This window comes from Talpa europaea (assembly GCF_964194135.1).
Source record: "Talpa europaea genome assembly, chromosome: 10".
In the NCBI taxonomy this organism is placed as follows: domain Eukaryota; kingdom Metazoa; phylum Chordata; class Mammalia; order Eulipotyphla; family Talpidae; genus Talpa; species Talpa europaea.
Genome location: NC_140077.1, coordinates 19,030,252 through 19,048,279, shown reverse-complemented (window position 1 = coordinate 19,048,279; position 18,028 = coordinate 19,030,252). Strand labels below are relative to the sequence as shown.

The following is an 18,028-nucleotide window of genomic DNA, read 5'->3' as shown; positions in this document are numbered from 1 at the left end:
GTACACTACTGAGGGGAGCAGTGGTTGGCAGGAGAGGTCTGCTGCGCCATGTGGGACCCTCCTCTGGTGGTGGCCGGGAAGCAGCCGGGGATCGAACCGGCGCCGCAGAGGCCACGGGCAGCTTCGCAACCCAGTGCTCAACCGCTGCGCCATAGGAGAGGCCCCAAAGTATTTTTAGAAGGAAGGGAAAGTGAACGTTTTTAAAAAATTAAACTGCTTGGATTTGAGGTATTTGAGATGTCCTGCCTGTTTTGAGATTGCCTCTTTCCCAGAAGATGCTGGGGCTGTCACAGCGCTTGGGCTACAGCCAACAGAATCAAGGTTATTCCCAGCCCTGTTCGCCCTTCTAATCTTTGGGATTTTTTTTTTTTTTAAGATTTATTTATTTATTTGTTTATTTATTTATTTATTTATTTATGCATTCAAGAGGCGGGGTGCAGGCCAGTAGTGCAGGGGGTAAGAGGATTCACCAGAGACAGAATAGGGAGCAGAACAGGCGGATCTACTGAAATACACTGCTGAAGGGAGCAGTGGGCAAGACGGAAGAGGTCTGCTTTGCCATGTGGGTTACCTCCCTGGCCGGGGATCAAACTCATGCAGCAGTGGCTTCAGATAGCTTTATAGTGCTGCAGCTTAACCCCTTGAGTCACCAGCGAGGTCCCTAGGGATCTTGAATTCTCTATAACCCTGCCCCTAGCCTGCTTCCCCTGAGACTCTTCAGCTAGGCTAGAGTACTGATCTTCTTGCCATATCCAGAAGATAGATGGGGCTTTGCTTCCTCATCCCTGCTTTACAGGTGAGTGAAAGAAGTCAGGAAGATTGAATGAGACACTTAGAGCATGACCCCAGGTGAGACCTTGCTAGATTGTGGTTCAGATTCTCATGAATTTCTTGTCTTTAGATTTCCTAAGTGTATTGTGATCTTAATATCTTTGCCTCAAAGTTTTCTGAAAAGAGACGCTCCATGTTTACCAATGAGAGTTCTCTCGTTTCCTGGTTTGGATGAGCCACCCTTTGCCTCCGTCAGCTAACTGAAGCCAAATGGAGCTGCCTGGTTGTATTAATATCATTTTTCTTCCACGTACTCTTTTTGATTTTCCTGACGTTTTCTTTCCGTCAGCTTGATTTATCCTCTTTTTTGGGTTGCAATGGATCTGTAAAGTATTTTCCCTTTCATCTGTTAGTAATACTGACCAACTATAAGGCAAAAACAATCCCAAGTTTCTCTGTACTTTTCCAAGATTTTAGATTAATAGTTGAAAGATTGTGTTCTTACTCTACTGAAGAAAAACAGGTCAGTCCCTCAGAAGTGAGTTTATGCCCTAAAATTTAGGTGGTTTGTGTATAAATTATAATCTAATATCTAAACCTGGGTGTTTTTAGGGAAAACTAAGAGCAGAGGTCAGTAAAGTACAGCCTGGCAAAGTACACCAGCTAAATCCATGCCCATTAAGTATTATCTGTGACTTTTGTGCTGCAACAGCAGAATAGCTATGAATACTCTTGAGTAGTGAGTAGCTGAGTACTATGAGCTGAATAGCTATGAATGAAACTATATGGCCCTCAAAGCCTAAAATATTTCACATCTGTCCTTTACTGAAAAAGTTTGCTCACCCCAGACTTAGAGAATGTTTTCCACTTCTGAATAGTGACCCACGTAAAGAGATGGCCATCTTTAGATTTCTGTGACTATCCAGAGGCCCTGTGAGGTGACTTGCCTTCCCTGGGGCCTGTGTCTTGGCCATGGATAGAGGGATCACAGTATCTAGAGGATTTGTTGGGGGAAGGGTGAATGTATCTCTTATTTAGCTGCTGCATGATTTGAGGCAAATTCCTTTAGCTTCCTTAGGTCTGTATCTTACTTGGAGAACTGTGTCAAGTGCTTTGAGCTTCTGAGTAGAAAGGGGCTATTCTATATAAGCATTAAGCTAGCATAATTCACCCTTAGATTCATCGATGGCCCCCTGTGGAGTCTTAATTGGTTAGCTCTTTCAGCAGACTGTGGCTCCTTTGTCTTTAGCACTTGCATTTGAGGGATGCTTCCTACAGGGGGCAGTGAAGGCCTCTGGTAAGTAGAGCTGAGCAGTTGGAGAGTTAGTAGACCCAGCACCTTTGTAGGAGGTCAAGCCCTTTGGTAACCTGAAAAATGGCTACTGATAGAATGTTCAGTGAAGAGGGTTGGGGAATAGCACAGATGAGGGCAGGAGCCCAAGAGGCAGGTTCAGAACCAGTTTAGCCATGTGGGCTTCTGTGGGACTTGTGGGTCTAAACTGAACTTATCCAAGACTTGGTTTCTTCAAATATGAAATGGGGTAATAGTCACGTCTACTTAATAATGTATTTAATGCCCCTGCTATGTAGTAGCTGGCATAATACATAGATGAGATCAGTATTATTTGTCATTTTAGAAGCATAGTGCAGAGAAAAAAGGAAATGGGTTTAGAAGAAAAAAACTAGTTTTATTTTTTACAACACTGTACAGAGTTGGTCCTAATTCTGATAACATTACTACCATCTCCACACCGATGTCTAAAAGAAATACATGAAGATACAGAGACCATCTTAAAGTGATGGGGTTATGAGTTATTTTCATTTCCTTTTTGGCCCTTCTTGCTACTTGGAAATTTTGTGTAGAGCTTGAGTTTTATTATCAAAAAAGAAAATTCAGAAGGATAGTTAAGACAGAACAGAGCAGTGAGCCCCAATTAAGTAACACAGGTATTGGTGAGGATAAGTCATCACCTTGGGTGGGCTCTCTGATGCCTTTACTAGAACCCTTTTAAATGCCCTTTTGTATGGCATACTAGAACCCTTTTGATCTGCTAGTTTTCTTGCTCAGTTTTTGCATAAGCTCTCTCAATGGGAAAGAGATGGTTCCTAGGCTTGACACAGCTCTGCTCTGGCTCTCTTGGCCATGGGTCTCCACAGCCAGGCCTGTTTTCTTGCACTGCAGGGCAGACGTGATGACAAACTTGTTCGGTTTCTTTCCAGGACTTACGGCCAGGAGTCAAGTCTCCCCCTCCCTTCAGAGTTCTGATGAGGTTCCAGCAGCATTTCTGATCCTTTGCAGAGCTCCTTCTCTAGGAATACAACAGTTAAAACTAGAACCAGCGGAGGGAAAGAGAAAGGAACTCGGTTACTTTTCAAGAGGGATGGCAGCAAGCCCAGGCAATAGGTCTTTGTTTTGCTGGTATGTAAGAGGGGGCCTCTGAAACAGCAGTGGTGGGTGACCTTACTCAGTCATATTCTAATTGGCCCAGTGGAAATGTACCTGGGGCATTGCACTAGGACTGGAGAGGCATCTAGACACTGGTTATAGCCCAGTGTCCAGGCCTTCTTGTGACCTAGGCCTAGCTCTAGCAGTCCCTCTTTGGGTTTGAAGATTATGGGAGAGCAGGGTATTTATGAACTTCCTGGGCTGGCAAGGCATGTCTGGATCCCCACCCTCTCTGGCCAGTGTCGTGACCTGAAAACAGGAATCCTTCATCCTGGGCCACTCAGATAACACATGTATTATGTTCAGCTGTGGCTGATGCATTTTATTCCCCCAAACAAAAATGACTATTGTTTTTCTAGTTTTAAAAAATTTCAAGCCAAAAAAAAAAAAAAAAGCAATGTTGAAGACAGGAAAAAAGCAAGTCAAGGAATAATAGGTAGCACGGGGTTGCAGTTTTACTTTTAAAAAATTAGAAGAGAGTATGAATTTGACTATATTTGCTCAGAAGAAAATCATCTGAGGAATGGGACTGATGGGAAATGAGTTTTGTTTTTATTTATATATTTATTTGCTTCCATTTCTTATAATAAACCTGTATTACTTCATAGTTTAAATAAATGAATACTATAAAATTAAAAATAAACATTATCTAAATCCCAGCGCTTAAGACAGCTCTTAACATTTGGTTACTGTCCTTCTAGACACGTCTGTAGGCATAAAATAGATAATTTTATTAACTTAGTGATATTCATATTCATATGATTTCATCAGGATTTTCACATCCAGAATTATGTCATGGAAGTCTTTCTAGCAAAGTAAATAGAGATTAGTAACATCTTTTGTAATGGTTGTATGATTCTACATTGTATGACGTGAAAAGAAAATGTGCTGTTTTCCTCTACAATACTTACTTGTGTGACCAGATGTGTACAACTCACCAGTTATCTGCAGACACCAAGTGGGTATCCTGTAATTCAGTTCTGTTCTGATACATCTACCTGAAGTTATCATCAAACCCCACAGGTAAGGTCTCAGTCCCACAAGACTGACCCCACTTCAGAAGCCAATTGCGAGTCCCAGGTTGTCACCTGTACTTTTTTTTAAAGATTTATTTTTATTTATTTATGTATACAAGAACTGGGGTGTACGCCAGAGGTGTGGGGGACTGAGAGCATTCACCAGAGACAGAGTGGGGAGCAGAACAGGCGGACCTACTGAAATACACTGCTGAGGGTGAGACAGGAGAGGTCTGCTGTGCTATGTGGGTAGCTCCATGGCTGGGGATCAAAGTCAGGCCACTGTGGCTGGTAATAGCTTGATAGTGCTGAGACTTAACCCCTGCCAGGGAGGCCTGTCACCTATACTTATTACCAGTCAACTACAAGTCAGAGTTCCTGTGATCTCCTTGGGTTTGATAATTTGGTAGAACAGTTCATAGAACTCAAAAAATCAGTTTACTTAGATTATTCTTTTATTATAAAAGGATATAACTCAGAAATGACCTGAGGGAAGAGATGCATAGGGCAAGGTATGTGGGAAGGGGCATGAAGCTTCCATTCCCTCTCCAGGTGTGCCACCTTCCTAGCATGTCCACGTGTTCACTAACCTGTAACCTCTGTGAACCCCATACTTTAGGGATCTTTATGGAAACTTCATCACATAGGCATGATTGATTATTAATTAAATTTCCAGCCCTTCTCCCCTCACTGGAGGATGGGAAGGTGAAACCAAACATTCCAAACTGCTAATCATGGCTCTGTCTTTCTGGTGACTAGTACTTGACCTGAAAGTATCCTGAAACTATCCAGGAGCCTAGCAAGAGTCCCCTCATTATAACAAAAGATGCTCTTATCATCCAGGAAATTCCAAGGGAATTAGGAGCTCTATGCCAGGAACTGGGGTCAAGGACCAAGAACAAAACATACTCCTAACACCTTTGTCACTTAGGAAATTACAAAGCTTTTTGGTGCTCGAAGCAGGACCTGGGGATAGAAACTAAAATCTCTCTACATAGGTATTTTCCCCCAGGGTCTTCCTGACATACTTTATTAGAAAAACAATCTGTACAGGACACATCAGTGCCAGGGGGGAAGGGCTCACTGGGACATCTACAAGGGAACCCATGGCTGGGAGAGGCTGCTCTCCTCTGCCTGGCGCCTGCAGAAGTGCCCAGTGCAAGGTAAGGAACAGCTGAGCAGGACACCTTCCAGCCCACTATTTAATTCCTCCTTGCGTATCATTGGTGCCACCCAGAACCACCCCCTTCTATCAGGGAGAGCTCACTGATGAGGTCTGTGATGGCCCGGGTGAAGGCCTCCTGGGGGCTATAGTCCAGGGTGGTCTACACTAGGATGACGATCTTGTGCTTCAAAGGGTGGGTGCTTTGTAGCCAGCAAACGGCACCTGTGGGTCTTTCAACAGCTGCCATTTAGTGATGTTTCTAGAGTGTACTCTTCTTTGTTGATGGTGACAGACAGGCACTGGGTACCTTGGTGTCTTGGTTAATCGTGATGATCTTCTCCAAAGAGGAAGGGGTGTTCATTCGTGTGCCACCATGACCTCCAGAGCCCTATTCCAAAATGTACATTTCTTATATCACCTTATCACAGTTAATAAGATATTAGGTTCCTCCATATAAACAGACCTTCTTGATGAATTTTCAGAGTATTCATTCATGTGCATTTTAGCAACAGTCTTATTTCAAAATTAATTTCTAAAGTGAGATTACTGGGTCAGAAGGTCTGAATTTTTACAGTTTGGTACATATGCCTAGCTGTCCTCCTTGAAGGTGATTCCATGAGACTGGGTGGCCCCTGGCCAAGACTGCATGGTATTCTTACTGGAGGAAGCCCTTTGTAGCCTTTGAAGTTCACAAAATGAGTCACAGGGATCTTACAGCTTTTGGTAACTGCAAGGCTGGTTTTATTCTACATTAAGGAAGTTCTTCAAGGCTAGAGTTCTAGCCTGTAAGCACACTCCATGGTTCTCAGAAAGCCCTGCTAAATGTACTTCTTGAATCATAATTACAAGTCAGTCCCTGCTCCCTCCCTCCAAGCAGGAAGAAGTGTCCTGGCAAGGAGTCAGGCCTAAGTTCTAAAATGTTATCACTCATAACTTATTGTTGTCTCCTTATAACCAGAGCACCCCAAATTGGTTATGCTCAAATGTTTCCTGTATCTGATGGGTGGGGAACTTTGGGAATACATGGGCAAATGCGTGCACAGCTAACTGAGTGTCTGGTCTTTACACATTTACTCAGAAATAAGGCCTCCTTTAGGTCCCATCCCTGATGCAGCAGCTGCTCCTGGATGCCACATTAACAACTCAGAGCACAGCCATAGAAGAGTGGCTTTCAGACTGGCAAAAGCACTCTTAAACTGTGGTCTGTGTGCAACAGTCATAAAAGTCAGGAAACTGGAAATGTTTTAGTCTGAAGAAGAAAAGCGTGGGCGGTGATGAGCGTGGGTGGGTGTTTTAAAACACCCACACAGGTGTTTTAAAAGTATTTGCGCCCTGCCATGTGGAAGAGGATTCTGACTTTTTCTTCATTACCCTGAGTTGAGAACTAGAAAGCTGTTTATTATCTTGGGGGATATGGAAGCATTTCCTAACATCTCAGATCTTGGGAAACAATACTCCCCCGCCCCCGAAGTTGTTAGAGTAAAAGTCTTTGGTCTAGGCCTTTTGTAGAGGGGGTATAAGTGCTGGTTATGGGTTTCGTGGTCTGGGAGTTCAGACCACTGAATGCAGAGACCACTTAATACATGCTAATGCTGTTTCTAATCCAGTTTCCTCACCACTGCTTCTGTTGTCCAAACAGCCCTGCCTCCTCCACCATGCCGCTTTCTGTCCCAGACCCCTCCAGGTCCAGCCCAGCTAACTGATTTCTTAGAACACCCATGAATACTGTAGCTATGTTCCTTGATGTAAACTAAGTGGTCGGGGTGGAGGGGTAGAGTTCATTTCCTGAGCTGAGAATTTATTCGGGTTCTCCATGATCATTTTTAGAAAATTGACAATTTGTCCTGAAAACTGACAAATAATAGAACCGCACATTTAACCTATCTTTCCTGTTTAATATAAACAACAGGTTTTGTTTTGTTTGTTTCTAGAGTCTAAGTTTCAGAACAGGAATGAAAAAAAAATTTTAATGTGTTTGGGGAAGTTTGATGTATGGTGAGCTAGCTAAGCCTTACTGAATTGAGAAAGAATTCCTTGGAAACCAAGTTCTCCAGCATCTAAGTCACTTCCACACCATGTGCTTTCAGTATGGTCGCTGACTGAGAGGAAGGTTGCGGTTTGTTGCTTTGGTTTGATTGATTCATCCAGTTTTCTCTGCTGCCAGACTGAATCCTAGTGACTCACTTGCGGTGACTTCTTCCTGAGAGTGTTGGGATGAAACCCTGAGTGCAGCACCAGGCCTACCACTGAATGGCTCTGCTTCTACTCAGGGTTGCTTTGGAACCCTTAGTCTGGATGAGGATTTGTTTTCTGTAATGAGGATAGCACTTGAGATAAGGATTTCTTTTTTGGTCTACTTAACTCCGTACCTAGTTTCCAAAGCTCTCTCTTCACATTAACTGGAAGCCAAATGCTTTATACACATAGGACCAAGGCCAAATCTAGTTTTTCTACTGAAAGAAAGATGTCTTCTCCATCTTTCTTGAAGGAAAAACAAAGATGCTTATTTTGTTTGCACCTCCCTAGCTTATATAAGTCTCAAGAATACAACTCTCCCTCTCTCTGCTTCCAAAACAAACACAAAATGACAACAAAGCCAAAAAATTATTCTAGAATCCTCTAGATTTCCAGACTAAAGGTGCCCTCCTCTCTTTAGACTTTAGGCAAGATGAGGGCTGTGCTAACATTCTATGGCTTTAGAATGTCCATAGATACAAATATAGCTTTGTTTCAGAGCAAGAGTGTGTTAGTTCTGTCCACCCCTGACAAATGGGAATAGCAGGTATGTCTAGTCATTTTCCAAGGTCTGTCTGGCTTTGGTCTGTCCAATGTGTTTACCATTTTGATCTTGGGTTTTAGATGTTTTAAGTATGAACCTTGAGCTGCAGTACAGTGAGAATTCTGAAAGTGCTATTAAGAAACAACATACAGGGCCTCCCTGGTGGCGCAAGGGGTTAAGACGCAACCTATGAAGCTGACCACAGCCACTGCAGCATGAGTTTGATCCCCGGCCAGGGAACTATGCACATGGCACAGCAGACCTCTCCTGACTTGCCCGCTGCTCCCCTCAGCAGTGTATTTCAGTCAATCTGCCTGTTCTGCTCCCCACTCTGTTTCTGGTGAATCCTCTCACCCCCCACACCTCTGGCCTGTACCCCAGTTCTTGTATGCAAAATAAATAAATCTTTAAAAAAAAAAAAAGAAACAACATACAGTGTGCAGAATAGGACTAAGCAAAAATTGTAAGGGAAAGAAAGGGGATTTTTTTTTTTTTAAGATTTATTTTTTTTAATTTATACAATAGCTGGGGTACAGGACAGAGGCGCGGGAGGGTGAGAGGATTCACCAGAGACAGAGTGAGGAACAGAACAGGCAGACTGACTGAAATACAATGCTGAGGGGAGCAGTGGGTGCGACAGGAGAGGTCTGCCGCGCCATATAGAATCTCCCTGGCCAGCTGGGAATCGAACCAGTGCTGTGGAGGCTACGGGCAACTTCATGGCTTTGTGCTCGATCTGCTGTGCCACCGGGGAGACCCCAGCAAGGGGATTGTTTTTATGTAACTGACCATAACGTGCCCCAAAAGAAAAAGCAAAATAAGCAGCAAAGTGAAAGTTTAAAGTCAGCAACAAGAGGACCAGTTAATTTAGGAGAAGGTGGGGCATTTGTTCAAGAACTTAAAATCTAAGCTGGTCAGAGTGTATTGGGCATTTCAGATCTGCATTTCTGCACTCAGAGTGAATGGGGCACTAGTTGGTGTGAGGACTGCTGGAGCCGCTAAAGGAGGCCCACTGCATGTCAGAGGTATCGAGGAAGGTATATAAGGTATCTTATATACAGTAAAAACTTATGTATACATAAATACATTTTGAAAATTAGAAATTCAGATTCTTCAGATAAAGGCAAAGACCCTCTGACCATCCAATCCAACCTCAGACTAGTCTCTAGAGGGAACCACTTTATCCATTTGGTGTAGGTCCTTGTACTTTTCTAGACATTTTGAGTTTACCTTCTAAGTACCTATAGAAAGGGCTTAAGTTTGTATATTTCTCTTCTTTCTTTAATATAACTGAAACTGCACTGTCCTTACAGTTGGATTTTTCAGTTAATAGTATGCCTTAGAGATCTTTTTTTTTTTTTTAAGATTTTATTTATGCCTACAAGAACTGGGGTGTAGGCCAGAGTTGCGGGGTGTAACAGGATTCACCAGAGACAGAATGGGGAGCACAACAGGCAGATCTACTGACATACACTGCTGAGGGGAGCAGCAGGCAAGACAGGAGAGGTCTGCTGCGCCATGTGTAGCTCCCTGGCTGGTGATCGAACTCATGCCACAGTGGCTGGGGATAGCTTGAGAGCACTGAGACTTTAGCCCCTGCACCACCAGGGAGGACCCTTCCTATGTAAATATATAAAAATTTAATTCTTTTTTATGGTTGCCTATTGTGTATGTAGATAACGCTGTAATTTAATCATTCTCTTAATGATGCACGTTGGGTGTTCCATTTTCCACCATCACAAATAGTGCATAGACATTCATTCCTAGTTCATTCATCCTAGTTCATTGCTAGACATACATCCTAGTTCATTCCTCCTGTGAACATACTTTGCTTAAGAGTGAATACTAAGGGCCTCCCCGGTGGCACAGCGGTTGAGCGCTGGGTTGCGAAGTTGGCCGCAGCCTCTGCAGCTCCGGTTCGATCCCTGGCTGCTCCCCGGCCACCGCAGGAGGGTCCCACATGGCGCACAGACCTCTCCTGCCGCCTGCTGCTCCCCTCAGCAGTGTACTTCGGTCCTTCTGCCTGCTCTGCTCCCGGTTTTGGCTCTGGTGAATTCTCTCACCCTCCCGCGCTTCTGACTGTACCCAGTGCTTGTATAAATAAATAAATAAATCTTAAAAAAAAAAAAAAAAAAAAGAGTGAATACTAAGAAGTAGAATGACCTTTCTCTCTCCCCGGCCATCTTGGCGGCTGTTCTTGGTTGGGGGCTATCCCGCACCTAAGGCAGGAAGATGGTGGCCGCAAAGAAGACAAAAAAGTCGCTGGAGTGGATCGACTCTAGGCTCCAATTTGTTATGAAAAGTGGAAAGTACGTCCTGGGGTACAAGCAGACTCTGAAAATGATCAGACAAGGCAAAACTAAACTGGTCATCCTCGCCAACAATTGCCCAGCCTTGAGGAAATCTGAAATAGAGTACTATGCCATGTTGGCCAAAACTGGTGTTCATCACTGCAGTGGTAATAACATTGAATTGGGCACAGCGTGTGGAAAATACTACAGAGTATGCACACGGGCTATCATTGACCCAGGTGATTCTGATATCATTAGAAGCATGCCAGAACAGACTGGTGAAAAGTAAATCATGCAAATTTTTTCTTTAATAAAACTGGCCAGAGCTTGTTTTAAAAAAAAAAAAAGTGGAATGATTGGGTCAAAGGGAATGTACTGATTATATTAATGGATTCTGTCATATGACCTTCAAAGTGACCATGCTAGTTTACATGTGTCTGGCAACTAAATGGATTTTCATTGTAGATTTATTTGGTCTTTTCAGGAAAAAGATGGAAGGAATAGAAGCATATGCTTGATTTTAAACTTTAAAAGGATCTTCCAATGTTTTGAGGGGGTGGTAGTGTTGAAGTGTAGTAGGGACTGCAAGTTTAAAACCCCCTTAGCCATTTTGACTTTATGAACAAAGAGACTTGGACTCTCATCTGTATGTAGGCATCTGTGCCATAAAGGAAAGTGAAAGGAGTAAGGGGAGGTTTTACTCAGTTGCAAAGATTCAGATTTGGGCAGAAGATACTTCCATTCTGTACTGCCAGTATCTAAACAAATGAGGTGCTTTGAAGAAAAGTAAAAGCACCTGGGCCTCCCCAGTGGCGCTGCAGTTGAGTGCTGCGTTGCAAAGCTGCCCGCAGCCTCTGCAGCGCCGGTTCGATCCCCGGTCGCCGGGCGAGGGTCCCACATGGCGCGCAGACCTCTCCTGCCGCCTGCTGCTCCCCTCAGCAGTGTATTTCTTCATAGGCCTGCCTGTTCTGTTCCCCGCTCTGCCTCTGGTGGATTCTCTCGCCCTCCCACGCTTCTGACTGTACCCAGTGCTTGTATAAATAAATCTTTAAAAAAAAAAAAAAAGTAAAAGCACCTACTAGTGTTAAGACTCAAGAGTCTTGAAATGTTAAGGACCTGTGTTCCTTACAGAAGGGCTTAGTAGGTGCTGACTGACTGAATAGGATTTGACTAATGACAGCTGCAGTGTGGGCCATGTTTACCCCACTGAGCTGTTTGCTATGTGGTACTGGCTCTCCTTCCTGGAGAATGAGGTTGTTCTGTCACAGCCCTAAAGTGTCAGGGGTCTGCCTCTGGGGAATAGCACCATTGCCAGACAATAAGCCAGTCCTAAATGATCTGCATCTCCCAGAAACTTACTTTTGGGTGAGGGCCCCCAATGCTTCCAGCAGTCCACCAACCTCCTCCCTCCCCCGACGTAATCCATATTTTAGTGCTGAGCTTCTTTGCTTTTAAAAGGGATTTTCCTTACACTTCATTATTTGCGTTTACGATTGTGGCTTAGAGGAGAGGGAGGATGCTAGAGAGCCAGAGGTTTTTGAGAAAATACATGGGGAAGCAATTTTGAGTTTCCCTTGACTAACTCTCTAATCCTTGGCAATTCCTTTGAATCTGGGCAAAACCTAGAAGAAATATCCTTTATGTTTCTTTTCCGTTTTGTAAGAACAAACGTGTCTCTATTGCTCTTCTTTATTTAATCAAGCAGTACAGCACATCCATTTCCCTCACAGTGTCTTGCAAACACATTTAGCCAAATTAACATCAGACAGAACTAATTGAGGGAAGCTCTCAGAACATTCAGATTGAGTTTTCAAGTTGTGAAACTACGTTTGGAACTTTAAAAAGTGGGGCGGGGGTGGGGTTTTAGTTCTTCTGCCCTAGGACCAGCTCTTAAAAACTTGACAACTAGCTACCATTTAAACCATCCATGCATCCAGCTATTAAGAACTTTCCCTTCTGGCCACAAAAGCACTTTAACCACAGGTACAGAGAATCTGTTTCTCCTCCTCCCCTCCTCCTGTCCCTCTCCCTCCCCCCCTCTCCTTCCATCTTTTCTTTATTTCAGAAAGGCTTCTGTCTTGCCCTTTCTTTGGAGGAGTTTGATTTTGAACCCTATAGTGACGCTGTTGTGCAGTCTTGCTCCTGGGATTTCCTTCTCTACAAGCATCTTGTCTGCTGTGCATGTGTGTGAAGAGCAAGGCTGCCAAATTCTGTCGTTTTGAAGCAGTTGAAGCCTCTTAAGGTCCAGAGTATCCCACTCTTATCCTCTCCTTGCAGAGCTTAAGCATTAAAGGGAGAATCATCCAGAACATACATATATACATATCTCTATATATATCTCTCTCTTGCATGCCTATAATTATTAATTGTGTGTGTGTGTGTGTGTGTGTGTGTGTGTTCCTTTATGATGTGCAGGTATCATTGCTATCAGCTGCCATCCAGAGTTCCCCAGGGTGGGTCTTGCCACATCCCCTGCTGCAAGGCTCTGAACTGAACTCTCAGCATTAGCTTGGGGGTGGGGAGTAGTGGAAGGCAGACAGGGAAGTACTCACTCTCAGCTTTATTTGGATCCCTGGAGGAAGGAGAGTTGCTATCAGCGGGAAATGCCTGCCCTTCCTTTGGTGATGCTTTCAGTTGGAGGTAGAGATCGCCTGGAGGATGCCCTGGGTCTTAGGGTGCTCGGACAGTGAAGACAGTGCCCTCTGGACAGTACCTGGGGTCACACCCCCTCAGACTGAGTATGACATTTGATGGGTGTGTTAAGGACTCCAGAAATATAATCTGTGGCGGTAATATCAGGCTGTCTTTTGGAGGCTCTTCATTTCTGGAAATACACCAATAACAAATAGTCTAGGCACATACTTTCTCACCCCTGCTCCTCCCAGCTTGGCTCAGAGCAAGGAGAAAGCACCTGGACTTAGAGAGTATAGGATAGGCTTACAAGAGGGCAGGACCATGGGCAGACTGAGTGGCCCCAGTTAGGAGTACCTGGTTGGGCAGAGGCTAACAACTGACTTTGAACTTTATCTCTTCCACTGCTTCAGGACACCAAGCTTCAGCCATGAGAGACCTATACTTTTGGGCTGCCAAAAACAACATTGGCCCTTTCCCTTGGACCAAGCATGTTAATTCTGACCACTGCAAAGGGAGAGGAGCACTGTTTTCTGAGCCATTGTGTGAAATATCACACAGAATGGAGACAGTCATTCTCCAGAGTTGGGGGTGAATTAAGAATGTATGTTTTAACTCTTTTTTTAAGATTTATTCATTTATACAAGCACTGGGTACAGTCAGAAGCGTGGGAGGGTGAGAGAATTCACCAGAGCCAGAGCGGGGAACAGAACAGGCAGACTGACGAAGTACACTGCTGAGGGGAGCAGCGGACGCAGCAGGAGAGGTCTGTCGTGTCATGTGGGACCCTCGCTGGTGGCTGGGGATCGAACCGGCACTGCAGAGGCTGTGGGCAGCCTCACAGCCCAACGCTCAACTGCTGTGCCACCAGGTGAGGCCCTGAATTAAGAACTCTTGAAAAATGTATTTTGTTTCAAAAACTAGTAAACAATAGCTGTTTTCTTCTGCTATCCATTTCTCTAGATTTTGCTAGCTTATTATATCTGAACAGTCCAACTTCAAGCCACCATGACTACACGAGGATATTTTGGGAGGTAGGGGTAGGGTGATGGCCAATTGAAGGACCATTTAGATTTTGCACACTCACATAGCCCTTTCCCCCCAACTGTTAAGAGTTCTTTCTAGAGAGTTGTTTGTTAATGGGGGAAAAGATTAGAGTTATGAAACCTTTCTCTCAGTGAAGTAAGATAGAGAACTGTACCTAGCATCTTTGAACCCTCTTTCTCATCTTTAAGTGCTATTTTCCCTTTGGTGAATTTTCCAAACAAGCAGCACTGAGGGAGGTTTCTCATGCAACTTGAAGGCAAAGTTCAGAGGAGGAAGGAAGGGAAGGGAAAGTGAAAATCCAGACCTCACATGGAATGGCCTGTCTACACACCAGGCAGCCCTTTTGCTGAGTGGCTTGGGTGGGGTCCCTGCAGATTTACACCCTAATTTCCTGGTTAAGGATACTTCCAGACATCCAGAAAAAAGGGAGAGGGAGCCAGCTCCTCAGACCACTGGACTAAACAGCTGGGCCTCTGCTAGGGCATTATTAGCATTTGAAAACCTCTCTGTAGGGGCAGAGAGCTTCCTGGGGTGGGCACTGGGGCCTGAGTAAGGTGGCTCCACATAAAATGGGGCTGAGCATCCAGGGCATAAAGACTAGACTGGACTCAAGAATGAGCCCTTTGTGGCTTTGTCCCAGGCTTGAAAACTGTGACCAACCCTCTTTCATTGTTAAGAAAGACTGTTTCTTGGCCACAGCAGAGCTAATAAGTCTAGTTCCCCCACCAAGCAGGGCTGGGGAAGAAAGACTCTGCCTCTGGCCAGAAGGTTGTTAGTATCGAGCTCTTAAAACCTTTTTGTGGGATAGTTTTGCTTTCTCCTTCCCCTCCCCCTTTCACACACTAGCACCTTTTGCCAAATCCTGAGCAGCGACTGGGTCTGTCTCTCTTTCCTGCTACAGGTTCTCCTTACCCAGCTGCCTAAAGTAAGCCCCTTCCTAAATTAAGTCTGAAGAATCTTTGGACTTAGTTCCTTTAAATAGTTGGGGTTTGCTCAGTACTTATTTTTAAATCGTGTCAGTTTTAGTTAATAAAAATCATGACTCCAGACCTTTCCAGTCTTTTCCCTGTTTCCATCCTAAGTCCTTATAAGTTTGAGGTATATTTCTACAGACCAGCCGTCAGTTAGATGTAGGGTGCTGGAGGGAACTGCTTGGCCTTTCTTAAACCCAGAGTGATGGTGCCACCTACTGGCACTTACTGTTAGTTACAGGTTCTGTGGTTCTTCCTATTTTCTGGCAAAATGACTAGGACTTTGGTGGCAGTATGTAAACTGTATTCCAGCAAAGGAACAATTACACCAGTGGAAAACACAGTCACTAGGCACACTGTTTGCTCCTTATAAGTGAAGAAATAGACTTAGAAATTGTGGTTGGGGCAGAGGCAAATCGGAACAGGGCCTTGCCAGCTGCAATGTTAACCAGTCTACTAGTCTGCAGCCAGCAGGAGATTTTAGGTGGTAACTAGACAAAACATCTGATAACATGGATAGGGAGGACTGTCTGCCATATTCAGTTCTCCATTTCAATCCTGGTGATTTTGTCAGTATGATATTACTTTAAACCTTTTTTTTTAAAAGATATATTTATTTATGCACACAAGAACTGGGGTGCAGGCCAGAGACGTGGGGGTAAGAGGATTCACCAGAGACAGAGTGGGGAACAGAATATGCAGACTGAAATACACTGCTGAGGGGAGCAGCGGGTGAGACAGGAGAGGTTTGCTGCACCATGTGGGTAGCTCCCTGGCCAACAGGGGATAGCACTTGGGTTGCAGAGGTTGCGGACAGCTTCACAGTGCTGCCCCTAACCCCTTGCGCCACCAGGGAGGCCCTATGACTCTAAACCTTTAACAGCTCTTTAATCCTTGCTCATTTCAGTTTCAACAATGTTAGGTAGATGACATTATCCACTAGAAATTAATACCATTTTGTTTTCATTTAATTATTTTGAATTTATCAGATTATCTTCTGTATGTATGCAACACTGATTTTCCACTTTATTTTAGTGTAGTGACATGATGTTTCCTTTTAAAGTGAGTTTATTTATATTTTAAAAAAAGAATCACTTATGGGGGAAAATACCAATATGTAATGACATACAAGTGGTGCAGAGATATTGAACATGCTGATGGGTATTGTGGGTGCCTCAAAAGTTTGGGAAATACAGCTCTGTAACCATCATCACTGCATTGTCACAAGACTTTAGGCAGCCTCTAGGGTCCTTTCCTCATTTGTAGAAGATAAAAATGTTGAACTAGGTGATCATTTGTCATGTAGACCTATAAATGATACTCTGGATCTAAAACGGGGAATCCAGGGCCTTGGCCTTACTTTACCACTTTGCATGTTCTCCAAGATTTATCCCTCTCACTTACTGCTTTTTATTTATTTATTTATGCATACAAGAGCTGGGATACAGGCCAGAGGGGGCGGGGGTGAGAGGATTCACCAGAGACACCTACCAGTAGAACTGATGGTTCATATGCTAACTCCACGTTTAACATTTTGTGAAGTTGTTCCACTGTTTTACATTCCCTCTAGCAATCCACAAGACTTCCAATTTTTCCACATCCTCACCAAAGAATACTTGTTATTCTGGTTTTTTTTTTTAATAACCATCCTAATGGTATCTCTTTTTTGTTTTGATTCATATTTCTTTCTTTCTTAATGATACTATTTTTAGCATAAAAGTTTTATTGTGATGAAGTTCAATTTATCCTGTGTTGTTTGTGCTTTAGTTGTCTAAGAAACCATTGCAAAATCAGTTCAGAAGATGTACTCCTGTATTTCTTCTAAGAGTTTCATAGTTTTAGTTGTAACCTTTAGGTATAGGATGCATTTTTTTTTTGTTTTTTTTTTTATAGAGGCATGCTTTATTTGTTTGCTGGTTTGTTTGTTTGTTTTGTTTATACATGCACTGGGTACAGTCAGAAGCGCGGGAGGGTGAGAGAATTCACCAGAGCCAGAGCAGGCAGCAGAGCAGGCAGAAGGACCGAAGTACACTGCTGAGGGGAGCAGCGGGCGGCAGGAGAGGTCTGCGCGCCATGTGGGACCCTCCTCCAGTGGCCTGGGAGCAGCCGGGGATCGAACCGGCGCCGCAGAGGCCGCGGGCAGCTTCGCAACCCAGCGCTCAACCGCTGCGCCACTGGGGAGGCCCTAGGATGCATTTTGAATTAATTTTTATTTATGCTGAAAGGAAGGGTTCCATCTTGATTCTTTCACATATGGATTCCAGTTGTTCAAAACCATTTGTTGAAAAAGACTGTTTTTTCCTATATTGAATTTTCTTGGCACTTGTCGAAATTAATTGATCATAAAAGTAAGGGCTAATTTTTGGATTCTAAAGTTTTTTACATTGCTCAAATGTCTATCCTTAGGCCAGTACTACATTGTCTTTGTAGCAAATTTTGATATGGGAAGAATAAGTCTTCCAGCTTTGTTCATTTTTGTCAAAATTATTTTGGCTAGTCTGTGTTCCTTGCATTTTCATATGAATTTTCAGATTAATTTGTGAACTTCTGCATAAAACAATACAACTAGCATTTGCCATTTTGATAGGGATTTAATTGAATCTGTAGATCAGTTTGAGTAATGATCCTAATTATATTGAGTCTTCTGATCGTGAAGAGTGGACATTTTTCTGTTTATCTAAGTCTTCTCTGAGTTCTTCCAACAATGCTTTGTAGTTTCCAGGTGCAAGTTTTACATTTCTTGTATTAAATTTATGCCCAAGTATCATATTCTTTTTTATTCTATTATAAATAGAATTGTCCTCTTAATATCATTGTCAGGTTGTTTATTGTCAGTGTATAGAAATACAAGTGATTATTGTTTATGACCCTTGTGCTTTGAAACCTTGCTGAACCTGTTTATTCTGTAAAT

At 43.5% G+C, this 18,028-nt stretch overlaps 2 protein-coding genes across 3 annotated transcripts in view; both read left to right on the top strand.

Moving 5' to 3' along the window:
* SUFU (SUFU negative regulator of hedgehog signaling) overlaps window positions 1–18,028 on the top strand; it is a gene marked incomplete at both ends in the record, with an annotated part of 96,165 nt that overhangs the window by 39,910 nt on the left and 38,227 nt on the right. The gene's annotated exons all lie outside the window — the stretch shown is intronic.
* LOC311178412 (large ribosomal subunit protein eL30-like) lies at window positions 10,118–10,757 on the top strand (the record flags this gene model as incomplete). Its single annotated transcript, XM_084244987.1, has 1 exon — window positions 10,118–10,757. Exon 1 carries the CDS (start codon window positions 10,410–10,412, stop codon window positions 10,755–10,757), a length of 348 nt encoding a protein of 115 aa, XP_084101113.1. The 5' UTR covers window positions 10,118–10,409.